The sequence below is a fragment of the Oncorhynchus clarkii genome, chromosome 30 (genome assembly GCF_045791955.1).
Source record: "Oncorhynchus clarkii lewisi isolate Uvic-CL-2024 chromosome 30, UVic_Ocla_1.0, whole genome shotgun sequence".
In the NCBI taxonomy this organism is placed as follows: domain Eukaryota; kingdom Metazoa; phylum Chordata; class Actinopteri; order Salmoniformes; family Salmonidae; genus Oncorhynchus; species Oncorhynchus clarkii.
The window spans coordinates 6,622,394-6,649,960 of NC_092176.1; the positions used below are offsets into that span (position 1 = coordinate 6,622,394).

Sequence of the window (27,567 nt, forward strand, 5' to 3'; positions counted from 1 at the left end):
CACTCTGAGGAATAACACCTCAACTGTATCACTATCATAATTGAATTTCACATAGATGGTGCCTCTGTCACAATGTATTTGTTTTTCAGTCCATTTGGGAATAGGGTCTCTCTCCTGGCTGTGGAAACTTGGCTTGGCAGTGTGGCACATGTGAAAGAGAGAGGGGCACTGGGCCTTGGCTCATTTACATTGATGGTGGATCTCGCCTCCGCTGGCATTTTCATCGGCCATTGATCCAGGGGCTGGCTGATTAATCTTCTATAAAGGGATCAGAAGTCAATTAGTGTCTGAAGCTCACTTCTAATTCCAGCCATGCATCAGCATCCTAGCAGCCCTCCTGGGGGCCACACAGTTTACACAGACTTTCTGGAGCTATTGAAGCCATTCACATCACCATTCCTCCCAAGTTTATGCTGTTAGAATGTTTTCATTTTTTTTCTCTCTTGATTTCAAAAGGACATCTGCATACCAAAGACAGCCCAACCTCTCAGGGGAAAGAGCATTGTTTTATGTTAGCTATTGGTTTTCATAGAATTCAGCATTTTTAAGATAGCAAAATTAATTGAAGGGTGATGTGAAAATTGTGACAGATGGCTTTTTGGTCTTGTTTCTAATGCAAATCGAGCACAGTTGTCACGTCCTGACCATAGAAAGCCTTTATTTTCTATGGTAGAGTAGGTCAGGACGTGACTAGGGGTTTAGTCTAGTTTATATTTTCTATGTGGGGTTCTAGTTTGGTTTTTCTATGTTGGTGTTTTGGTATGATTCCCAATTAGAGGCAGCTATCATGGGCATTAATATAGGCAGCTATCGTTGTCTCTAATTGGGGATCATACTTAAGTAGCATTTTTTCCACCTGTGTGTTATGGAATATTGTTTTGAGTTAGTGAACGTAGCATCTCTGTAGTCACGGTTCGTTGTTAGTTTATTGTTTATTTGTTTTTTGTCTTTGTTAAGATTCACTTTGCATTAAAATTATGTGGAACTCAACATACTTGGTCCGATATTCATTCCAACGAACATGACAGAATATCCCATTAATAAAGGACCAAGCAGCATGCCCAGGAGGAGGAAGTATCCTGGACTTGGGAAGAGATTCTGGATGGGAAGGGATCCTGGACTTGAAGAAATCCTGGCAGGACAGGATCGCCTTCCATGGCGGGAGACGCAAGCGGTGAAGGAAGGACAGCGACGACGCCGGGGTTCGCGGCCACACAGTAAGCCCAAAAGACAGTCCGAAATTTTTTGGGGGGGGAGGGCACATGGGGTGGTCGGCGGAGCTGAGGAGTGAGTCAGAGACCGTCGAGGAGTTATTGGATAAATTGGAGGAGAGTGAACGGAGGGGAGAGTTAGAGACATTCGAGGAGTTGTTGGATAAATTGGAGGAGAGTGAAGCGAGAGAGCAGTTAGTTTGGCGTAGTATGCACGGTATTCGCCCTGAGGAGCGTGTTAGCCATCCGATGCCACCCGGCCCAGAGCCTCCGGCGACGGGCCCCGGCTCGGAACCTCCGGCGACGGTCCATGGCCCAGAACCTCCGGCGACGGTCCACGGCCCGGAACCTCCAGCTCCATGGCCAGAGCCTACCCCTACTCCGATGCCCAGTCTGAGCACGGCGTCCAGTTCAGCTCCAATGCCAGAGTTTTCTTCCGCCCAGTCCAGGCACAGCGTCCAGTCCCGCTCCATGGTGGGAGCCTTCCCCTGCGCCGATGTCCAGTCCGAACACGTCGTCCAGTCCAGCTCCATGGCAGGAGCCCTTCTCTGCCCCAATGCTCAGTCTAGACACGGCGTCCAGTCCTGCTCCATGGCAGGAGTCTTCTTCTACACCTAGGTCCAGGCACTGTGTTCAGCCTGGGTCCATGGCTGGATCTGCGGGTTCTTCGTCCCACACCAGACCGATGCTGGCAGTTCCGCAGGATGAGCGGGTGTGTTATGGGATATTGTTTTGAGTTAGTGCACGTATCTCTGTAGTCACGGTTCTTTGTTAGTTTATTGTTTATTTGTTTTTTGTCTTTGTTAAGATTCACCATCATTAAAATTATGTGGAACTCAACATCGCCTTGGTCCAATATTCAAAGAACATGACAACAGTGTCTTAGGCATTTAGGAGAAGAATATGTTGACATGATATGGACTGTTCGGTCCCGCTTTAAATGACATTCAGCTTATAATGACTTCATAAAGCCTTCATAAGCAATACATAAGTCTCACATGGCATCTATAACTGTATGTCATGCTTTATAAAGAGTTTGTAAATGTGTCATGACTGTGACATAATCACCAATGTCAAATATGATATAATCATGTGCTTTATCTTCAGGATCGGGGGGTTCCCTGCGGGAATGTTGAGCTAAAATAGGCTAATGCGATTAGCATGAGGTTGTAAGTAACAAGAACATTTCCCAGAAAATAGATATATCTGATATTAACAAGAATTTAAGCTGCATTGTTCAATTTACAGTAGCTATTACAGTAAAGATACCTTAATAGAAAATTACTCAAGTAAAAGTGAGTCACCCAGTAAAATACTACTTGAGTATAAGTCTAAAAGTATTTGGTTTTAAATATACTTAAGTATCAAAAGTCCTGGCTACTCCAACCTCGGCCAACAGCTCCGCCTCCCCCGCAGCTACTCGCCCAAGCCTCCTCCAGGTTCTCCTTTACCCAAATCCAGATAGCAGATGTTCTGAAAGAGCTGCAAAACCTGGACCCAAACAAATCAGCTGGGCTTGACAATCTGGACCCTCTATTTCTGAAAATATCCGCCGCCATTGTCGCAACCCCTATTACCAGCCTGTTCAACCTCTCTTTCATATCGTCTGAGATGCCCAAGGATTGGAAAGCTGCCGCAGTCATCCCCCTCTTCAAAGGGGGAGACACCCTGGACCCAAACTGTTACAGACCTATATCCATCCTGCCCTGCCTATCTAAGGTCTTCGAAAGCCAAGTCAACAAACAGGTCACTGACCATCTCGAATCCCACCGTACCTTCTCCGCTGTGCAATCTGGTTTCCGAGCCGGTCACGGGTGCACCTCAGCCACGCTCAAGGTACTAAACGATATCATAACCGCCATCGATAAAAGACAGTACTGTGCAGCCGTCTTCATCGACCTTGCCAAGGCTTTCGACTCTGTCAATCACCATATTCTTATCGGCAGACTCAGTTGCCTCGGTTTTTCTGATGACTGCCTTGCCTGGTTCACCAACTACTTTGCAGACAGAGTTCAGTGTGTCAAATCGGAGGGCATGCTGTCCGGTCCTCTGGCAGTCTCATTGGGGGTGCCACAGGGTTCAATTCTCGGGCCGACTCTTTTCTCTGTTATATATCAATGATCTTGCGCTTGCTGCGGGCGATTCCCTGATCCACCTCTATGCAGACGACACCATTCTGTATACTTCCGGCCCGTCCTTGGACACTGTGCTATCTAACCTCCAAACGAGCTTCAATGCCATACAACACTCCTTCCGTGGCCTCCAACTGCTCTTAAACGCTAGTAAAACCAAATGCATGCTTTTCAACCGTTCGCTGCCTGCACCCGCACGCCCGACTAGCATCACCACCCTGGATGGTTCCGACCTAGAATATGTGGACATCTATAAGTACCTAGGTGTCTGGTTAGACTGTAAACTCTCCTTCCAGACTCATATCAAACATCTCCAATCTAAAATCAAATCTAGAGTCGGCTTTCTATTCCGCAACAAAGCCTCCTTCACTCACGCCGCAAAACTTACCTTAGTAAAACTGACTATCCTACCGATCCTCGACTTCGGCGATGTCATCTACAAAATAGCTTCCAACACTCTACTCAGTAAACTGGATGCAGTTTATCACAGTGCCATCCGTTTTGTTACTAAAGCACCTTATACCACCCACCACTGCGACCTGTATGCTCTAGTCGGCTGGCCCTTGCTACATATTCGTCGCCAGACCCACTGGCTCCAGGTCATCTACAAGTCCATGCTAGGTAAAGCTCCGCCTTATCTCAGTTCACTGGTCACGATGGCAACACCCACCCATAGCACGCGCTCCAGCAGGTGTATCTCACTGATCATCCCTAAAGCCAACACCTCATTTGGCCGCCTTTCGTTCCAGTTCTCTGCTGCCTGTGACTGGAACGAATTGCAAAAATCGCTGGAGTTGGAGACTTTTATCTCCCTCACCAACTTCAAACATCTGCTATCTGAGCAGCTAACCGATCGCTGCAGCTGTACATAGTCTATCGGTAAATAGCCCACCCAATTTTACCTACCTCATCCCCATACTGTTTATATTTATTTACTTTTCTGCTCTTTTGCACACCAATATCTCTACCTGTACATGGCCATCTGATCATTTATCACTCCAGTGTTAATCTGCAAAATTGTAATTATTCGCCTACCACCTCATGCCTTTTGCACACAATGTATATAAACTCTCTCTTTTTTCTACTGTGTTATTGACTTGTTAATTGTTTACTCCATGTGTAACTCTGTGTTGTCTGTTCACACTGCTGTCAATACACACAATAGGCTGACTGGGGAGGTGATTTCACAGTCACAGTCCCGCGATAACAGCTACAATGCTAATATTTGCGTAAACTCTTCACAGTTGTCTTCTGTGGGTGTGACCGAGTAGACTGATACACCATTTCATTGTTTCACATTCCAACCTTGTTTAACATTATCTAGTCTAAATATGGCCTTCTGCATCACCTTCTGCATCACTTTCAAAGAGGTACTTTTATTTTGAAGGCAAACCGCAAATTCCACTTTTGTGCCTAATTTCACAACACATAACCCGGTCAGCTCGAGCCTCACTAGCTAGATGAAGCTAGTTGGCTGCTTATAACGTTAGCTTTGGGCAACAGGGTTAAGTAGCTGGCTAGCTCCTAAATCATTGCTAAGTATAGTGAAAATGATCATTGTTTTCAGGCTGGTTGTATTGGTGCTATCTAGCTACCACAGAAGTTGCTGTCGAACAAATAATGCTTTATTACCAACGCGGTATTGTAAACACATCGTTCGTGGCCGGTATTTGCTTGTTTGCAGACTTTGTACAGCTTTGATAATGCTACTGAAAGTAGTGGTGGCGCTTGGCTTGCACGTGCAAATTCAGAACACACAACATTCTATAATATAACTGTGTTACTTGACGTGTCAGATTAAAAGCTTATTTAACCGTCAAATAGTGTTATTTGACGTGTATCTTTTTTGACACGCAAAGACCCAAACGGCCTTCCATAGTATGTCGTGAAGCTAATAGCAGTGACACTATTACTGTGTAACTCCGGTAGGGCAACATCGGAACAATAGCGCACTTGTTAACATTAGTGTGTATTGATGCTTGACCAGTCGCAAAAGCCAACATCACCCACGACAGAGAATGGTTGATTGTCAAGGGCAATGAACTCCATTATCTTGGCGTTAATGGATTTCGCCTTTGAGTTGTCTCGCTGAGATTTTCTTACTCTTTCAAATGACTGCGCAACTTATTGACTGCTCGATCCACACAGCAGACATTGTGGGCTAGGTTAGGAATGCTGTGTTGCACGTGTAGCTGAAAATTTTACATGGCGTCATGTACCTACGTGGTATAGGCATCCACGTCAGCTTTGACATTGGTTTTTCACATCGGCGTTAAACTAGACATCGGGCCGATACCAATGTTGGCATTCTTAGCTAATATCGGCCCATTTCCGATATATCGTGCATCCCTACTTTACACCACTGATAAATTGTGGAAATGGGCAGGGATTAGCTGGAATTACGACTCTGTGGTTGTCCTTCATAAATCAGCGAACCTTAATAACCTATTTAATTACACTTTATGTAGTGTCCTGTAATAGTTTGAAGTGGGACATCTTCGGTCATTCATAACACATCCATAAGACTCTATATTGGATGAGGCCTGTACTTACTTTAAAGTCAGACCCCTTTGCTCATTCATAACACATGAATAAATGCCTTGTATTATATGACGCGATACTTACTAGAAAGTCAGACAGCTTTGGTGATTCATGACACATACATACAGCTAAATGATGTTAACACAAATGTATTAACACTTAGAAAATTCACTAACAGCTAAAACATGTTTAAACCATACTTTATTTTATTTGTACATTTGTTCAAATGCATTGATTCAAAAAGTCCAGCAATGCAATTACATTGAACATTACACAGGGCTGTGACTAGCGTAACTTGATCCTGACCTGGCAGGCGAAGGGTTCTTGCCTCTCTGCCTGCTGGAGGTTCTGCATGTTGGTTAAATCTTAAAAGTAACAACAAATAAAGTTAGCAGTTCTGTTAGGAAATGCCTTCGTCACAGCATTTGGATAAGGGCACTGTGAAAATCTCTGAAGCTGGAGACTCATATCTCCCTCACTAGCTTTAAGCACCAGCTGTCAGAGCAGCTCACAGATCACTGCACCTGTACATAGCCCATCTGTAAACAGCCCATCTGTCTGCCTACCTCATCCCAATACTGTATTTATTTATTTATCTTGCTCCTTTGCACCCCAGTATCTCTACTTGCACATTCATCTTCTGCACATCTACCATTCCAGTGTTTAATTGCTATGTTGAAATTACTTTGCCACCATGGCCTATTTATTGCCTTAACTCCATTATCTTACCTCATTTGCACTCACTGTATATACTTTTTGTTTTCTTTTGTTCTACTGTATTATTGATTGTTATTTGTTTATTCCATGTGTAACTCTGTGTTGTATGTGTCGAATTTCTATGCTTTATCTTGGCCAGATCGCAGTTGCTAATGAGAACTTGTTCTCAACTAGCCTACCTGGTTAAATAAATAAAGGTGAAATCAAATAAAAACATTTAAAAATCTGTGTTTCGCCAGAAATAATCTAAATGAGTATATGGGAAACTCCATTTGATTTGATTTATTATAGTCCTCTTTCATTTACAAATCTCACGATGTGACTGAGACGTGGCTGTTTCTAGGGGGATTCTTATTTAGCGGAGCCTACTAGCTAGCTGCATTTCATTAGCTAGCTATCAATTAAAAAATATATATATTTAACCTTTAACTATTGCAGTGAAGTCACCAAAATTATTTGAAATAATGATTGAGGTATCTCTGTAATCTAACTCACTTTACTACAAACTCATTTAAATTACAATCAATAATGGTGAACTTACTAGTTTTTTCACTGTCTTGTGGTGCCACAAGTGGGCATTTGAAACTCATCAGATGTGCGCTTACTGAACTACAGAAACACCGCTAACCAAACAGTGCAGGTCATGAGCACTGAATTAAAGGGCAACTACACTCTTAGGTCTTTCCCAGAACTCAAAAGTAAATAAAAAAATATAAAAAAATGTAAAATCCAAAACCTTACTGTAAAACAGTTGGCCTAAGGTTTCCCACAATTTGAGGCAAGCTCATATTTTCACAGACAAATTGTTGCGGTAAATTTGCAGCAACTTGTGAACTTCTAGCAAACAATTCTGGGAAACTTGTGGCGAACATTCTACTGTTTGCCAAAAATTTGCAGCAAGTTCATATTTTTTAATGCAAATAATTTTGGGGGCAAACTGAAGCTGACGAATAGTCTGTTTGCTGCTAACTCAGTATGAATATGCAAATTGATCAAGTTTTGGGTTACTGTGTGTTACACTGAAATGTATCTACATAAACCAAATCACAAATTTAAATGAATTTACTTCACAGAGAAAAAAAAACACATACTAAATGTAGTAAATACACTAAACAACATGTTTTCAATGTCTAAATCAAATACATCTTGAAATCAGCATGGTAATGAAGAAAATACCTGCTACCTGCCTAAGGCTACCTGCCTAACTATTTCATTCATAAAGCACTTTTCACAATCCCCAACATGTAACATTTATATTTAAAATAAATTGTTGCGATAGAATGAAAGCGTACCAGAACGCGCTTCTGTAGTTGAGCTAAAGGCAAACGAGCAACGTACTGTAGGCAAAAAGCAGGCCCAAATGCATAAAAGAAAGTCAGTTTATCAGAGCTATAAGTAGTGCCTTAAGAGCATTTTAGCATCCTCCTGTCACTTCTCACACTACATAAATGAGCAGATACTTATCTGCATTGCTCAGTGGAAAAAAAATAGTCTTACTGTGAGTGATTCTGTTTCTGGCAGCTGATAAACCGGGGTCTGTAGAAATTCCCATGCTGGGGCGCAGTGGGAAAGTTGATAAACACATGATAGGATTTGAACCGCACACACCCTGTGCCCCAAGTAGAATACCTTGCTCCAATGCCAATCCACTAATTATCAGGTATCAAGGTAAGACCCAAGTGCAGGCTGTGTGAAGTAACAATGTTTATTGTAACAGGGGCAGCCAAACGACAAGTCAAGATAATCCAGAGTAGGAGCAAAGTGTGACACTCAGTGTGACACTAATGACCATAAACATCTGTGAGCAGACCCCAAGAGCCAACACAATGAAGCAGACAATGACTTTTTTTTAAAATATTTTTTAACTTTTTGTTTTTTTGTCAACAAAAACATACAGTGCCTTGCGAAAGTATTCGGCCCCCTTGAACTTTGCGACCTTTTGCCACATTTCAGGCTTCAAACATAAAGATATAAAACTGTATTTTTTGTGAAGAATCAACAACAAGTGGGACACAATCATGAAGTGGAACGACATTTATTGGATATTTCAAACTTTTTTAACAAATCAAAAACTGAAAAATTGGGCGTGCAAAATTAATCAAGTCTCCGTATAAATGCACCTGCACTGTGATAGTCTCAGAGGTCCGTTAAAAGCGCAGAGAGCCTCATGAAGAACAAGGAACACACCAGGCAGGTCCGAGATACCGTTGTGAAGAAGTTTAAAGCCGGATTTGGATACAAAAAGATTTCCCAATCTTTAAACATCCCAAGGAGCACTGTGCAAGCGATAATATTGAAATGGAAGGAGTATCAGACCACTGCAAATCTACCAAGACCTGGCCGTCCCTCTAAACTTTCAGCTCATACAAGGAGAAGACTGATCAGAGATGCTGCCAAGAGGCCCATGATCACTCTGGATGAACTGCAGAGATCTACAGCTGAGGTGGGAGACTCTGTCCATAGGACAACAATCAGTCGTATATTGCACAAATCTGGCCTTTATGGAAGAGTGGCAAGAAGAAAGCCATTTCTTAAAGATATCCATAAAAAGTGTTGTTTAAAGTTTGCCACAAGCCACCTGGGAGACACACCAAACATGTGGAAGAAGGTGCTCTGGTCAGATGAAACCAAAATTGAACTTTTTGGCAACAATGCAAAACGTTATGTTTGGCGTAAAAGCGACACAGCTCATCACCCTGAACACACCATCCCCACTGTCAAACACTGTCAAACATGGTGGTGGCAGCATCATTAAAATTGATGGGAAGATGGATGGAGCCAAATACAGGACCATTCTGGAAGAAAACCTAATGGAGTCTGCAAAAGACCTGAGACTGGGACGGAGATTTGTCTTCCAACAAGACAATAAAGCAAAACATAAAGCAAAATCTACAATGGAATGGTTCAAAAATAAACATATCCAGGTGTTAGAATGGCCAAGTCAAAGTCCAGACCTGAATCCAATCGAGAATCTGTGGAAAGAACTGAAAACTGCTGTTCACAAATGCTCTCCATCCAACCTCACTGAGCTCGAGCTGTTTTGCAAGGAGGAATGGGAAAAAAATTCAGTCTCTCGATGTGCAAAACTGATAGAGACATACCCCAAGCGACTTACAGCTGTAATCGCAGCAAAAGGTGACGCTACAAAGTATTAACTTAAGGGGGCTGAATAATTTTGCACGCTCAATTTTTCAGTTTTTGATTTGTTAAAAAAGTTTGAAATATCCAATAAATGTCGTTCCACTTCATGATTGTGTCCCACTTGTTGTTGATTCTTCACAAAAAAATACAGTTTTATATCTTTATGTTTGAAGCCTGAAATGTGGCAAAAGGTCGCAAAGTTCAAGGGGGCCGAATACTTTCGCAAGGCACTGTACATTGACAAAATCAACAGATTACTTAACCTTTACGTACATATCCACAAACATTAATGGCATCACACTTGCTCAAATCCACACATTCCCACTGTATCCACAACCAATGAGGTTTCAAATTCTTGTGAGACTCTGCCCCATATGACTGCAAATTGTGTTATGTTGTAGCCAGACAATTAATTTTCCATTGCAGTTAATCACTAGTCTAGCTAACACCTAACTATTGAAGTCCTCCTGACTTCAGTCTGGAATGGCTCTTTGATGTTGTCAGCACAATGTTTCAATAATGAAGGGGGCTGTGCTTTTACTGGTTGGCTCTCCTCTGTGCCTTTCTCACTCAAACACACACAGCCCCTGAGCGTTGCCCCCTTCTGTTACAATGGTTGTATTTTCAAATACAAACAATGAGAGGTTTCAACCCTAAGGAAGAAAAAACCCGTTTGAGAGAACCACTCAAACCCAGTCGCAGGGTCAATGAAAATCAGTGTCCCCCCCCCCCCCCCAAAAGCTCTTAACCCACTCTCAAAAAGGAATTTCTCAGTTTGACTTACTCCCAAACTTTTGACTTGACCTATGCATTTAAGAACAGAAACAAATAAATATTAGAAAGGTAAGGTACCTCTAACGTTAGCTATCTACTGTCAGACAATGCTAACTGAGTTAACTCAATCAATTACCATGCACACATGAGATAACCCTGCAGAATATCTTGGTTAAATTAACCCAGATAGAGAATAAGTCAAATGTAGCTTTTCCACCTTAGCTAGCCAGCTAACTTAGCTAATGTTAGCTAACGAGGGAAATAGTGTCTGAGACAGTCCAGAACTGTCAGACTAAGTTAGCTATGGTAGCTAAAGTAGCTCTAGCTAGCTACCCTTAGATGCTGAATTAGTTAGCTTGCTAGCTAATTTGATCCTGGTTGGCAATATGCGAACATGCCGGTTATAACTAGCTAATAAAGAGCTACTTTAAGAAATATCCTGTAGTACTGCATTTTATTATTTTGTACAAAGCGTGCAAAACAAGACATGGTGTCAGAATAAAAGGTCTTAAAATATGGATTTTTCTGGAGTTCCTTCACCTCCAATGGACTGGGAGTCTACAAACTCACCCGATGCATGGCGTAAGTACAAACAGCATGTGGAGCTAATGTTCACGGGTCCTCTGAAGGACAGAGGAGAAGAGGAAAAATGCAGCTACCTGCTCCTCTGATCGGTGAAAAAAATGAGATATCTACAGCACATGGACAATAACCGAGGCTGAATCAAAGGTACTGAAGATCATACTAGGATCGTTTTGAAGCATATGTTGTGCAGAAGACCAATACGATATTCGCTAGGTACAAATTCCATGAGAAAGTACAGGGAGATAGCGAGTCTTTTGAACAGTTTGTGACAGAGCTGCGTCTGCTTGTGAAAGACTGATTATGCAAACAAGGATGAGATGGTCAGGGACCGTATTGTATTTGGAATACACTCACCGCAAGTGAGAGAGAAACTTTTGAATGTTGGGTCTGAGGTAACGCTGGATACAGCTATCGACATAGCCAGAACTCACGAGCTAGCACAGGCTCAGATGAAAACCATTTAGAGCAGCAGCAGGAGCGCATCAGGTGAACAAGCAGTGCACGCAGTCAGGCAGACATCAAAGCACACCTCCGGTGCACAGAGAGCGTGTTTTAGAACAGAGAGAGACATAACTCCAAAACAGAGCGACACAGACTCAAAACGCCCCAAAACATGTGGATATTGTGGATACAAAGTGCATGGCGAACAAGGAAATTGACCAGCTAAAGGCAAACAGTGTACTAAATGTGGTAAATGTAATCACTTTGCAAAAGTACGTGCAGACTGACTAGTTATGGTGGTGAACAGCTCCCAGTAAAAGGTAAATACAAGGAAAGTGACATGATGTTGGACTTTTATGTTGTTGACACTAGAGCACCTGCAGAGCTAGGTCTTAAAGCATGTTTAGACATGGACCTCATCAAGCTAGTTTTATCAGTGACAAGACCAGAAGAGACAGACAATGTACTGGAGGAGTTGGCTGATGTTTCTACAGGAATAGGATTATTCCCAGGAGAATGTACAATTCACCTTGACCCAGACTCAACCCCTGTGGCTTACCCACCGAGAAAGATTCCCCTTGCTCTCAGTGCCCATCTGAAGAAAGAGTTGGAGAGCATGGAGCAATCTGACATAGTCACCAAGGTTACAGAACTGACTGAATGGGTGAACGCATTAGTGGTGGTGGACAAACCATGCACAGGCAAGCTCTGAGTATGTCTCGACCCAAGAGACTTGAACAAGGCTATCAAACGCCCCCATTTTCCTTTACCGACGCTAGATGGCGAAACACACAAGCTAGCGGGAGCACACTACTTCAGTGTCATGGACGCTAGATCAGGCTACTGGGCTATCAAGCTCACAACATTCAACACACCGTTTGGACACTACAGGTTCCTTCGCCTGCCTTTTGGGATTATCTCAGCCCAAGATGAGTTTCAGAGAAAGATCGACAAAGTGTACGAAGGCCTCGACAGAGTTGTGGCAATTGTGGACAACATCTTTGTCTATGGTTGAACCAAAGAGGAGCACGACCGAAACCTCCGCGCGATGCTGCAAAGGTCCCGCGAGAGAGGAGCCCGGCTCAACCCCGAGAAGAGCACAGTCGGCGCTATAGAGGTCAGCTACTTCGGACATCTTCTCACAGCGACTGGAATCAAGCCAGATCCACAGAAGATCTTAGCCATAAAAGAATTGGAGCCACCAAAGAACCGTGCAGAGCTGGAAACAGTGCTTGGCATGGTCAACTACTTAGCCAAGTTCGCACCCAGCCTCTCCAATGCTAATGCACCCCTGCGTGAACTGCTAAAGCAGTCCAGTGAGTTTCTCTGGGACAAGCAACACAACATTGCTTTCCAGAATGTGAAAGACTTGATCACGAGAGAACCAGGACCAATCCTTGCCTACTACGACCCCGACAAAGAGCTCAGACTCCAAGTGGACGCGTCGAAGTATGGACTAGGTGCAGTGCTACTGCAAGAAGGAAAGCCGATCGGTTACGCTTCCAAATCTCTCACAGACTTTGAAATCAACTACGCTCAAATCGAAAAGGAGCTCTACGCCATTCTGTTCGGATGTAAACGATTCCATCAGTACATATATGGACAACAAGTCATTGTGGAATCCGACCACAAGCCCCTTGAGTAAATTATGAGGAAACCACTAGCCGCAGCCCCGCTAAGGCTACAGAGAATTATCCTTCAACTACAAAAATACGACTTCACAATCACTCATCCCTGTCGCAGACACACTCTCCAGTAAGTTTCTTACCTATAAGGACAGCAGCCTCAGTGAAGGCATGTGTCACAACTCCTACTGAAGGTTGCTTCCCTTCCCGTTCAGGTGGCGCTCGACTCCTACCGAAGGTTGCTTCCCTTCCCGTTCCGGTGGCGCTCGGCGGCCGTCGTCACCGGCCTACTAGCTGCCACTGATTCTTTCCTCCCCCTCCTTGGGAGGAAAGAAGGAGAGAGAGGAGAAAATGCCCTCACAGCGTCTCAGAATTCTGGAACCATCGTGATGAACTATCACAGATCAACGGTATAATTTTCAAAGGAGAGAAAATCATTATTCCTACCAGTCTCAGAGAAGAGATTTTGACAAAGATCCATGCTGGACACATGGGCATGGAAAAGTGCAAACAGAGAGCACGGGACATTTTGTTTTGGCCCGGAATGTGCAAACAAATAGAGGACATTGTTGGTAAATGCACCATACTGTATGTCTTGAACGACGCCCCTTAAACACCAAAGAGCCAATGTTATCTCGCTGTATCCCAGACCGACCCTGGCAGATCGTGGCACCCGATCTGTTTACATGGAACAGCGAGGACTACATCGTAACAGTGGACTACTACAGCATATACAGTGGGGAGAACATGTATTTGACACACTGCCGATTTTGCAGGTGTTCCTACTTACAAAGCATGTAGAGGTCTGTAATTTTTATCATAGGTACACTTCAACTGTGAGACACAGAATCTAAAACAAAAATCCAGAAAATCATATTGTATGATTTTTAAGTAATTAATTTGAATTGTATTGCATGACATAAGTAAAGAAAAGCAGAACTTAATATTTGGTACAGAAACGTTTGTTTGCAATTACTTTTATTTTATTTTTATTTCACCTTTATTTAACCAGGTAGGCTAGTTGAGAACAAGTTCTCATTTGCAACTGCTACGTGGCCAAGATAAAGCGGAGCAATTCGACACATACAACACAGAGTTACACATGGAATAAACAAAACATACAGTCAATAATACTAATACTGTATACAATAATTACAGAGATCATACGTTTCCTGTAGTTCTTGACCAGGTTTGCACACACTGCAGCAGGGATTTTGGCCCGCTCCTCCATACAGACCTCCAGATCCTTCAGGTTTCGGGGCTGTAGCTGGGCAATATGGACTTTTAGCTCCCTCCAAAGATTTTCTATTGGGTTCAGGTCTGGAGACTGGCTAGGTCACTCCAGGACCTTGAGATGCTTCTTACGGAGCCACTCCTTAGTTGCCCTGGCTTTGTGTTTCGGGTCGTTGTCATGCTGGAAGACCCAGCCGCGACCCATCTTCAATGCTCTTACTGAGGGAAGGAGGTTGTTGGCCAAGATCTCGCAATACATGGCCCCATCCTCCCATCTATATGGTGCAGTCGTCCTGTCCCCTTTGTAGAAAAGCATCCCCAAAGAATGATGTTTCCACCTCCATGTTTCACGGTTGGGATGGTGTTCTTGGGGTTGTACTCATCCTTTTTCTTTCTCCAAATACGGCGAGTGGAGTTTAGCCCAAAAAAACTATATTATTGTCTCATCAGACCACATGACCTTCTCCCATTCCTCCTCTGGATCATCCAGATGGTCATTGGCAAACTCTCTGGTCCCAGCTCTCTTCAGGTCATTGACCAGGTCCTGCTATGTAGTTCTGTGCTGATCCCTCACCTTCCTCATGATAATTTATGCCCCACGAGGTGAGATCTTGCATGGAGCCCCAGACCGAGGGTTATTGATCGTCATCTTGAACTTCTTCCATTTTCTAATAATTGTGCCAACAGTTGTTGCCTTCTCACCAAGCTGCTTGCCTATTGTCCTGTAGCCCATCCCAGCCTTGTGCAGGTATACAATTTTAACTCTGATGTCCTTACACAGCTCTCTGGTCTTGGCCATTGTGGAGAGGTTGGATTCTGTTTGATTGAGTGTGTGGACAGGTGTCTTTTATACAGGTAACGAGTTCGACCGTCCGCACCGCAGAAGGAGCGGTGTACCGCCGCAATCGTCGTCACCTACTGAACACAAAAGAAAAGCACACTGATGAGATGAACTGTTCCCCTGAAAGAGAACGTAATGGACTAAACATACACACAGCACAACATACTTACCTGCAACAGCACAATAACTGTTGACTGACACAGAAGCATGCTCAGCATCATATCGCACAAGGTCAGGAAGAGAGGTCAAGCCCAGAGCTGTCCTAGACCTGTGAAATGTCAAAGGGTGTAGGCGGATAGCTGCCCTAAAAGAGTTCCAGACTGTAAACGTGTTATTTGAAAGTTCACTTGAAATGCTTTGGTATTGTATTTGTTTGAAATGCTAAGATGTTATTTATGCAGTGAAAGCTGAGTTGCCAAGAATCCCTTGTTTGAAAAGTAACAGTATGTTGGATTATTGTTTCTAGTTTTGAGTCTATGTTGATTCAGTTGGTATTGTATGCAATATAAATGGTTACTTACCTTGAGTTCAAACTACAGAGCATGTATTCAAAAGAAATGCTTAGAATATGTAAACATTTTTCTTTTGTTTTAAAAGAAGGGATGTAATATTCATATGTGTAAACATACTGAATTGTAATTGGATGCATTTTACTGCCATATCATACTGTGCTATGATTGGTTAAGACCACCCAAATAGATTGGTCATGGTCAGTTTGATCCTGGTTGGCGATACGTGAACATGCCAGTTATAGCTAGCTAATTTTTTAAAATTTGATTTATTTTTATCTCACCTTTATTTAACCAGTTAGGCAAGTTGAGAACAAGTTCTCATTTACAATTGCTACCTGGCCAAGATAAAGCAAAGCAGTTCGACACATACAACAACACAGAGTTACACGTGGAGTAAAACAAACATACAGTCAATAATACAGTAGAAACAAGTCTATATACGATGTGAGCAAATGAGGTGAGATAAGGGAGGTAAAGGGAAAAAAAGGCCATGGTGGCAAAGTAAATAAAAGCAAGTATATAGCAAGTAAAACACTGGAATGGTAGATTTGCAGTGGAAGAACGTGCAAAGTAGAAATACAAATAATGGGGTACAAAGGAGCAAAATAAATACAGTAGGGAAAGAGGTAGTTGTTTGGGCTAAATTATAGATGGGATGTGTACAGGTGCAGTAATCTGTGAGTTGCTCTGACAGCTGGTGTTTAAAGCTAGTGAGGGAGATACGTGTTTCCAGTTTCAGAGATTTTTGTAGTTCGTTCCAGTCATTGGCAGCAGAGAACTGGAAGGAGAGGCGGCCAAAGAAATAATTGGTTTTGGGTGTGACCAGAGATATATACCTGCTGGAGAGTTTGCTGCAGGTGGGTGATGCTATGGTGACCAGCGAGCTGAGATAAGGGGGGACTTTACCTAGCAGATGACATGGAGCCAGTGGGTTTGGCGACGAGTATGAAGCGAGGGCCAGCCAACGAGAGCGTACAGGTCGCAATGGTGGGTAGTATATGGGGCTTTGGTGACAAAACGGATTGCACTGTCATAGATTGCATCCAATTTGTTGAGTAGGGTATTGGAGGCTATTTTGTAAATGACATTGCCGAAGTCGAGGATTGGTAGGATGGTCAGTTTTACAAGGGTATGTTTGGCAGCATGAGTGAAGGATGCTTTGTTGCGAAATAGCAAGCCAATTCTAGATTTAACTTTGGATTGGAGATGTTTGATGTGGGTCTGGAAGGAGAGTTTACAGTCTAACCAGACACCTAGGTATTTGTAGGTAAAAAAAAAGTCTATATACAGTGAGTGCAAATAAGGTCAAATAAGGGAGTTAAGGCAATAAATAGGCCATGGTGGCGAAGTAATTACAATGGGGTCTTCAGAGCAGATTGAACAGGATTTGTATATTTAATCCATTTTAGAATAAGGCTGTAAGGTAAAAAGAAAATGTGCAAAAGTTAAGTGGTCTGAATACTTTCCCAATGCACTGTACGTAATGCACTGACTGCTAATCTGCAATTATTGTATACGCATATCGGGTATGTAAGCTAACAACCAGCATACATAACAAGCTAGCTAACAAGACAACCTAGATAACTAGCTAATTAGCAGGCTGACTCACAAGACTAGCCAAGTTAGTTGCCTTGTTGCTTTCATGAGATTGGCTGTGGTCTTGGCAGTTGCAAACAGTCTGGGAAACAGGGCTTCCTGTCAGGCATCATTCAGGGCTCAAATGCCCCACGAGGGAATATATATATTTTTTTGCCTTTACCTCCCTTATCTCACCTCATTTGCTCACATCGTATATAGACTTGTTTATACTGTATGTTTGTTTTACTCCATGTGTAACTCTGTGTTGTTGTATGTGTCGAACTGCTTTGCTTTATCTTGGCCAGGTCGCAATTGTAAATGAGAACTTGTTCTCAACTTGCCTACCTGGCTAAATAAAGGTAAAATAAAATAAATAAATATATGTGCCAAGATGTCTTAGCTCATTGTAAGGGACTTTTAGCTTGCTAACATTCTAACTTATAAACTGATAATGAGCTCCAAACACAAATGAAAGCATAATGTTAGCATGAAATGTACTATCCCTTAGTGAAGCAATCAATAAAAACATATGTGCTGATCCACTGTGGACTCGGCTGCATCAGTCATACTATCAATAATCAAAACATCTTTTGTTATGTCATTATCATGAGATACAGTGCCAGTCAAAAGTTTGGACACACCTACTCATTCAAGGGCTTATCTTTATTTTTACTATTATCTACATTGTAGAATAATAATAATATTAATACAATAATAATAATATAACACATATGCCAAGAGTGTGCAGGGTGGTTATTTTATGAACCCTTTTATCGAGCATGACATATGTTTATAGATGATTTGTGACACATTCATGTTCTGTTCATGAATGCTTTATTAAGGCTTCATGAAGCCTTTATAAACTGCACGTCATTTAAAGCAGCACCAAATATGTCAATGTCATTTACACCAAATGGGGCTGGCGAAAACCAAATATTCAGAGTCCTATTCACTAGGCACCAAACAGAAGAAAACAGACTGAAACAGGGAGAGACTACTCGAGCTCTTCCAATAAGACACGGTCATTTTCGTTTTCTGTTGCAAAACATTTTGCTATGGTGTGCACTAATGAATACTGCCCTGGATTAGGTTGCATTTAGGCACTTATGATCACAAAACAATATATCGAAATGTTGCCATGGTAATCATATGGGGTGTTTTTCTTTTTCTGTTTATCCTCCCAGGTCATTCAGCGCAGAGAGGATGGCGCAGTGAACTTCTTCCGAGCATGGGACGCATACCGCAACGGTTTCGGCAAGATTACTGGAGAGCACTGGCTTGGTGAGCACTCACAAATAGGATCAATACCATGAATAACTCAGTCTATTGGTTCAATAACACTCCACGTTCTTGTCACATTCCCAAAGTCTGCCCAGAAGAAAGGAGAACATTTTATTTGGTGTAGGATTCTAAAACTTGTTCTACACACTAGAATAATTCAAGGTAGATAAGACAGCTGGATCAAATTTAGGCTTGCATAGAAGTTATGCTGGGTTTTCAGGAAAATAGTCATTTTTCTTACCTGCAACACTGGAAGAATAACTTTTGGGTCAAAATCTTGGAAATCGATTTAACACTGAGCAGCATAAGCCTCTCAGGTTTCATTCATTGTCGTGACTTGACTTTAAAATTAATCTAAGGACTGTTATTTATCTAATCAACAAACTATGTTTAATTGTACCCAATTAAATGAATCATGTAACAATTAACTCATTAGGATCTGGAACAACATGAGAGCGGTTCATTAAAGAGTTACCATCTCCCGAATTAAACTCCTAAAGGTCTTTACCTATCACATCTATAAGCAGTCGACTTATTAATCATAACCTCATATCATATCATCTTTTTGAACAGTCGTGTCACGTACTGACCTTAGTTCCTTTGTTATGTCTTTGTTTTAGTATGGTCAGGGCGTGAGTTGGGTGGGTTTGTCTATGTTCCGTTTTCTATGTTGTGTTTTGCGTTTGGCCTGGTATGGTTCTCAATCAGAGGCAGGTGTTGTTAGTTGTCTCTAATTGAGAATCATACTTAGGTAGCCTTTTCCCACTTGTGTTTCGTGAGTGTTTATTTTCCATGTCAGTGTTTTGTTCCACACGGAACTGTTTTGGTTTTGTTTTTTCACGTGGTCATTTATTGTGTTGTTCAGTGTTCATAATTCTTATTAAAAAACTAAGATGAACATTTAACACGCTGCGTATTAGTCCGATCCTTGCTACTCCTCCTCAGAAGAGGAAGAGGAAAGCCGTTACAAGTCGTAACCTCCTTGCATCTGCAAAAACCAGAGCCTTACTTATTATTATGCACTACATAAATTGGTTGAATTATTTATTTACTAGCTAATTAATAAATGGGAACACAGGATAAACATGCACCCTTAATACGTTAAAAACAGGTCCCTAGAGGACTGATAACAATATGGCTGCTTGTTACAAAAGAGATGAAGAGGGCAGGGCGAGACAGAGAGGGAGAGAGACACTTAACGTTGGTACGTTTAGAAACTACTCTCACCTAGAGTAACCATATACTACACAAACCGCAGCCCGCTTTGAGTAAGAAATCATGAATGTATTTATGTGAAATGCCTGAGTCCGCGTGGATCTCTCTCAGTGGACAGGGCCACCTTGGAAAGGGAGTTGGGCCTTTCCGCGGCACACTTGTAAGGCTCTGATTGTCCAAAAGGGTTCCAACTATAACGACACATGGCAAGACCCAGATGCAGACACAGGAGGAAGATGGTTCAAGTCTCTGATATTTATTAAAATACAAGGGACAGGCAATAGGCAGGTCGTGGACAGGCAGAAGTTCATTAACCAGGTCAGAGTTTGAAAGGTTCCGGGTGACAGGTGGGCTCGAGGTCAGGGCAGGCTGAATGGTCAGGCAGATGGGCTCAGTGTCAGGGCAGGCAGAAGATGTAACCGGGAGTGCTAGAAAACAGAGACTAGGAAAACCAGGAGCATGGAAAAAACACGCTGGTAGGCTTGACGAGACAAGACGAACTGGCAACAGACAAACAGAGAACACAGGTATAAATGGGGAAGATGGGTGACACCTGGAGGGGGTGGAGACAAGCACAAAGACAGGTGAAACATATCAGGGTGTGACACCAAGTCTTCTACTGTTGTTCTTCTCTGTAGTTGTCCAGTATCCGGTGACTTGACGTGTAGTCCTGAACAGAACTACAGAGTTTATTTTCCCTCCATTCGCTCTTGAAGATGCTTCTTTGAAGATAGGCTAGCCAGCCGTATCTATGGCTTGAGCAGAGTGCAGGATGGCCCTACTTAAATTCGCTTTCAAAGATGCTTATTACAGCTAATCAGCAGTAACAGTGATTGTCCGGATGTGAGTTTATAATCTCTACCTCGTGTTGAGATTTACAGTTCAAACCACTTTAAACATGCAGCTGAAACTGACGCTTTTGTGGTCTGCTATGTTCATTTCTTGACTCATCAATTATAAAGTTTGTTCCGTCAGGCTGATACGCTATCTGACCTTCCTAGGGGGCATGACTTGTCACTTGTACAAAGTTATGTAAAATAATTATCTCTTATAGTTTTTCTAATCACATCCCTCTTAACACATTTAAAATAAAATAAAAGTCATGTTAGATGCACAACACATAGGATGGACACTTCATACATGTAGTGGGTATACTTTCCAAAATATATTATTTCCTTTATAACATTTTTAATGATATCACAAAATAAGAAACAAAATTACATTAGTGTTCTGTAGATCTTCGCTGACCATTCCCTACATTCAATGCTAGAAATATTGTTCCGGTATTTGCTTTTGAACGTGTTAGAGTTTCACCGGTAAAAGTATTTTCTTGAAACAAAGGACATTCCTTTGGTGAGTATTGGAGAGGGAGATCTGAATCTTCAGGACGTGAGTTGTTAATCACCACTAATCTACCTCCCCTCATTGCAAACCTGATCTGACCTATTTGGATTCTCGTGGACAGTCATGACATCATGAATAGGAGTGGATCACGTCCTGGTAATTGCGTTACATTATCCCAGCAACCCAATCTCACCAGCAGAAAGTAAAATGAAAATATTATTTCTCAGGATTGCAGAGACACATGCTTTGTTATATTCTTTCTTTAGCTGAAATTCATCAGTGAAGCTCAAAAGGAAAAAGCTTAGATCAATTCTCTACATAATTGTGTGTGTGTGTGTGTGTGTGTGTGTGTGTGTGTGTGTGGCATGCGTGCGTTTGGTGGGAGGGGCTGGTCCCAAAGGCCAATACAAAGAAGATTAATAGCTTTTTTTCCTCATGCCATTTTCTGCTGGGTGTTGCTACCTCATCAAAAATTTGAAATCTGCATACCGTGTTTATATGTTACATTTCTCAAGTTGCCTCTTTGGGTCACTGATGCTTCAGGGACATTTTTTTTATTGCTGTACTTTCCACCTGTCCTCTAGGGATGTGTGTGAAGAGTGTGTGAAGAGTGTAGGTGTGTAATTGCATGGGTGGTTGCGTGTCTTACATTTGCCCTCAGTGAGTGAACCGGAGCCCTAATTCAGGGTTGGGTGATTTGAAATGACAGGCCTGCCACAGAGCATCAGCATGTCAAGATTGACAAATTCTCCAAGAGAGGAGCAGGCAAGAGGAAAACTGCTGCTCACTGCAGCAGGGTGTTTAATGAAATGTATTTTACCTACAGGCAGAGCAGTCTCTTTATGTACTGGTGGACCTGGAGAGGAAAAAAGCATGGAAGACAAGGGGTTCCAAACTGGTCCCATATGGGGGGAAAAAACGTTTAAAATGTATTTTTAGATAAAAAGCATGTCTATCTATGTGAAATATTTAATACATTTGAAATACATGCCAATATACTGTCTTTTACAGAATGTATATAAAATGTATATATAAAGGTATGTCAAATGCATATTATAATATATCTTGAATACATCCGGAAGTGAAATACATTAAAGAATGTACTTTAGAATATGTATTTATCGATATATTTGCTAAATATATTATAAAATGTATTTGATGTTTTGTAAAATATTTTCCAAAATGCTTTGAAATATTTTACATTTTATTTAACCTTTATTTAACTAGGCAAGTCCGTTAAGAACAAATTCTTATTTACAATGACTATCACGGCCGTCGTTGGAAGGAGACCAAGGTGCAGCGTGGTGAGCGTACATTTTCTTTAATTTATATAAAACAACCGTGAAGCTTAACAGGGCTAAGTGCCACAAACAAAGTTAACTACCTATAACAAAAGGAGGGAAAAATGGCTACCTAAGTATGGTTCCCAATCAGAGACAACGATAGACAGCTGTCCCTGATTGAGAACCATACCCGGCCAAAACATAGAAACACAAAATCACAGAAAACAAAACATAGAATGCCCACCCCAAATCACACCCTGACCAAACCAAATAGAGACATAAAAAGGCTCTCTAAGGTCAGGGCGTGACAATGACAGCCTACCAAAAGGCAAAGGGCCTCCTGCGGGTACAGGGGCTGGGATTAAAATTAAAATATTGGATAAAACACACATCACGACAAGCAATTTATTTGTAAGAAATCTATATTTTTATTATATTATATGGCAAATATACAAAATTGGCCAAGTCATATTGTAATGAAGAGGTCACTGTATTAACAATGGAACTTTAGAAGCATTGACTTCAGACAAGTCCCATTAGGCTTGTGGGGGTCATAGAGCAAAATCATCTTGGTATTCTCCATTTGTAGGCCAAACCATTCGGATGACACTGTCACGCCCTGACCAGAGATATCTGTTTTCTTTATATTTTGGTTAGGTCAGGGTGTGACAAGGGTGGATACACTAGTTTTTGTATTGTCTAGGGGTTTGCATTGTCTAGGGGTTTTGTATGTCTAGGGTTTTGTAGGTCTAGGTATTTGTATGTTTATGGTCGCCTGATATGGTTCCCAATCAGAGGCAGCTGTTTATCGTTGTCTCTGATTGGGGATCATATTTAGGTAGCCATTTCCCCTTTGGTGTTTGTGGGTTCTTATTCTATGTTTAGTTGAATGTCTACACTATTCATATTAGCTTCACGTTTCGTTAATTTTGTTGTTTTGTTCATTTGTTCAGTGTTCTTTCTTTATTAAAAGAAGAATGTACGCATACAACGCTGCACCTTGGTCTCCTTCATATGACGAACGTGACAGAAGAACCCACCAAAAATGGACCAAGCAGTGTGTTCAGGAGGAATGGACCTGGGGAGCTGGGGAGTATCGCCTTCCTAAGGATGAGATAGAGGCAGTGAAGGCGGAACGCCGATATTACGAGGCGTTATACCAACGAGGTAGGCCACAGAAACCCCAAGAAAAATTGGTGGGGGGGGGGGGGGGGGGGGGGGGGGGGGGCACATGGAGTCAGTCAGGTAGTCGCCTAGGAGCATGAAAGGACAGCAACGAAGTCGGGGTAGAAAGCCACAGAAACCCAAAGAAGATTTTGGGGCACATGGAGCAGTCGGCGAAGTTGAGGGGTGAGTCAGAGACTATTCGAGGAGTTATTGGACAGATTGGAGGAGGTGGAACGGAGGGGAGAGTATGAGACCGTCGAGGAGTTTTTGATCAAATTGGAGGAGAGTGAAGAGAGAGAGCTGTTGGTCTGGCGTCTCCAGTGTGCCTTCACAATCCCATGTGTCCTGTTCCTGCTCCTCGCACTCTCCCTCAAGTGTGCTTCCATAGTCCAGTACATCCTGTGCCTCTTCCTTGCACTCGCCCTGAGGTGCGTGTCATCAGCCCGGTGCCACCGTTACCGGTCCCACGCATCAGTTCTCCAGTGAGCATCCACAGTCCAGTACGTCCTGTGCCTCCTCTCCGCACTCGCCCTGAAAGGCATGTCATCAGCCCGGTGCCACCTGTAACGGTCCCACGCATCAGGTTTCCAGTGCGCCGCCACAGTCCAGTACGTCCTGTGCCTCCTCTCCGCACTCGCCCTGAGATGCATGTCATCCGTCCGGTACCACCTGTACCGGCACCACGCATCAGGCCTACAGTGTGCCTCCAGAGTCCAGTACGTCCTGTGCCTCCTCCCCGCACTCGCCCTGAGATACGTGTCTTCCACTGGTACCCAGCACCTCTCTTCCGGCCTGTACCCCTCCCAGTCCACGAGGTACTGTAGGCCCCTCACCCAGCGTCTAGAGTCCAGAATGGAACGTACTGTGTACGCCTGGGACCCCTTGATGTCCAGAGGGGGCAGAGGGGCCTCCGGCACCTCACCTTCCTGCAGGGGACCAGCTACCACTGGCCTGAGGAGAGACAAATGAAACAAGGGGATAATACGATAATAAGAAGGGAGCTGTAACCTATAACACACCTTGTTTTTCCTCCTCAGGACTTTAAATGGCCCCACACACTGCGGCCCCAGCTTCCGGCAGGGCAGGCGGAGGGGCAGGTTTCGGGTCGAGAGCCAGACCCGGTCCCCCAGTGCGAACACGGGGGCCTCACTTCAGTGGCGGTCAGCGCTCCTCTTCTGCTGCCCACCAGCTTGTTTGAGTGATTCCTGGACGGCTCCCCAGTACTCCTTTGAGTGCTGCACTCACTCCTCCACTGCAGGAGCTTCGGTCTGGCTCTGATGCCACGGTGCCAGGACCGGCTGGTAGCCCAACACGCACTGGAAAGGCGACATGTTCGTGGCGGAGTGAGTTCTGAGCCACCCATTCTCCTGCCCGGTCCTGGCAATACGACCGCAGAAACCTACCCACATTCTGGTTCACTCTCTCCACCTGCCCATTACTCTCGGGGTGAAAACCCAAGGTCAGGCTGACCGAGACCCCCAGACGTTCCATAAACGCCCTCCAAACTCGGGACGTGAACTGGTGACCCCGATCAGAAACGATAGTGCCCGTAGTGCCGGAAGATGTGGGTAAACAGGGCCTCTGCAGTCTGTAGGGTCGTAGGGAGACCGGGTAACGGGAGGAGACGGCAGGACTTAGAAAACCGATCCACAACGACCAGTATCGTAGTGTTCCTCTGAGACGGGGGAAGGTCGGTGAGAAAATCCACCGACAAATGTGACCACGGCCGTTGTGGGGGGGCTGTAACTTCCCTCTAGGCAGGTGTCTAGGAGCCTTATGCTGAGCGCACACTGAACAGGAGGAGACATAAAACCTCACGTCCTTAGCTAAAGTAGGCCACCAGTACTTCCCCCTAAGACCCCGCACTGTCCTCTCAATACCCGGATGACCCGAAGAGGGTAGCGTATGGGCCCACCAAATCAATTGGTCACGAACACCAAGCGGCACGTACTGAAGACCCGCTGGACACTGTGAGGGCGCAGCTTCCAACCGTAATACCTGCTCGATGTCCGCATCCACCTGTGATACCACCAGACATGAAGCTGGAAGGATGGGAGTAGGATCGATGGACCGCTCCTCTGTGTCATAGAGACGGGACAGCGCGTCGGCCTTAGTGTTAAGGTAACCTGGTCTATAGGAGAAGGTGAACCAAAATCTGGTGAAAAACATTGCCCACCTTGTCTGACGAGGATTCAGTCTCCTTGCTGCCCGGATATAGTCCAGATTATGGTGGACAGACCAGATGAGGAAAGAGTGCTTGGCCACCACAAGCCAATGTCTCCACTCCTTCAGTTCACCGTCATAGTTTCGCTGCGCCGGACCGAGCTTCTTCGAAAAGAAAGCGCAGGGGAGGAGCTTCGGTGGCGTGCCCGAGCGCTGTGATAGCACGGCTCCAACCCCAGCCTCGGACGCGTCCACCTCCACTAAGAATGCCAAAGAGGGGTCCGAATGAGCCAATACAGGAGCGTTGGTAAACAGCGCCTTCAGACGACTAAAAGCTCTGTCCGCCTCCGCTGACCACCGCAAACACGCCAGCCCCCCCTTTAGCAGTGAGGTAATGGGAGCCGCCACCTGGCCAAAACCCCGGATAAACCTCCGGTAGTAATTGGCAAACCCTAAAAACCGCTGCACCTCCTTTACCGTGGTCGGAGTCGGCCAATTACGCACGGCTGTAACGCGGTCTCACTCCATCACCACCCCAGAGGTAGAAATGCGATAACCCAGGAAGGAAACGGCTTGTTTGGAGAACACACATTTCTCAGCCTTGACGTACAGGTCATGCTCCAGCAGTAACCCATGTACCTTGCGCACCAGAGACACATGTGCGGCACGTGTGGCGGAATAGATCAGGATGTCATTGATATACACCACCACACCCTGCCCGTGCAGGTCCCTGAGAATCTCGTCTACGAAGGATTGAAAGACGGCTGGAGCATTCTTCAACCCATACGGCATGATTAGGTACTCATAATGGTCAGATGTGGTACTAAACGCGGTCTTCCACTCATCTCCCTCCCGGACACGCACCAAATTATACGCGCTCCTGAGGTCCAGTTTTGTGAAAAGCACGCTCCGTGAAATGATTCCACCACTGTAGCGATGAGAGGTAGCGGGTAACTAAACCCCACTGTGATGGAATTTAGACCTCTATAATCAATGCACGGACGCAGACCTCCCTCCTTCTTTTTCACAAAAAAGAAACTCGAGGAGACAGGTGACGTGGAGGGCCAAATGTACCCCTGTCCCAGAGATTCAGCAACATATGTCTCCATTGCCACTGTCTCCTCCTGTGACAACGGGTAGACGTGACTCTTGGGAAGTGCTGCGTTCACCTGGAGATTTATCGCGCAATCCCCTCGTCGATGAGGTGGTAATTGGGTCGCTCTCTTCTTACAGAAGGCGATAGCCAAATCGGCATATTCTGAGGGAATGCGCACAGTGGAAACCTGGTCTGGACTCTCCACCGTCGTGGCACCGATGGAAACTCCTCTACACCTACCTGAACACTCCTCTGACCACCCCTGGAGAGCCCCCTGTTTCCATGAAATCCTAGGATTGTGACTAGCCAGCCAGGGAATCCCCAGCACCATTGAAAACGCAGGTGAATCAATAAGGAAGAGACCAATCCGCTCCCCATGATCCCCCTGCGTTACCATGTCCAGTGGAACCGTGGCCTCCCTGACCAGCCCTGACCCTAACGGTCGGCTATCTAGGGAGTGCACGGGGAAGGGTCGATCTATCGTCACCAGCGGAATACCTAACCTTAGGAATAGTCCGCAATCCATAAAGTTCCCAGCTGCACCTGAATCGACTAGCGCCTTATGCTGGAGAGAGGGAGAAAACTCAGGGAAAGAGATTAGTAAAAACATGTGACCAACAGGGAGCTCTGGGTGAGTCTGGTGCTGACTCACCTGGGGTGACCGAGAAGTGCTCTGCCTGCCCTCTC

General features: G+C 44.0%; 1 protein-coding gene across 1 annotated transcript in view; it reads left to right on the forward strand.

Moving 5' to 3' along the window:
* LOC139389720 (fibrinogen C domain-containing protein 1-like) overlaps nucleotides 1–27,567 on the forward strand; it is a 156,269-nt gene that overhangs the window by 75,291 nt on the left and 53,411 nt on the right. The window contains exon 5 of the mRNA XM_071136627.1: nucleotides 18,516–18,612. Coding sequence (XP_070992728.1) covers nucleotides 18,516–18,612 — 97 coding nt within the window. The remainder of the gene's footprint in view (nucleotides 1–18,515; nucleotides 18,613–27,567) is intronic.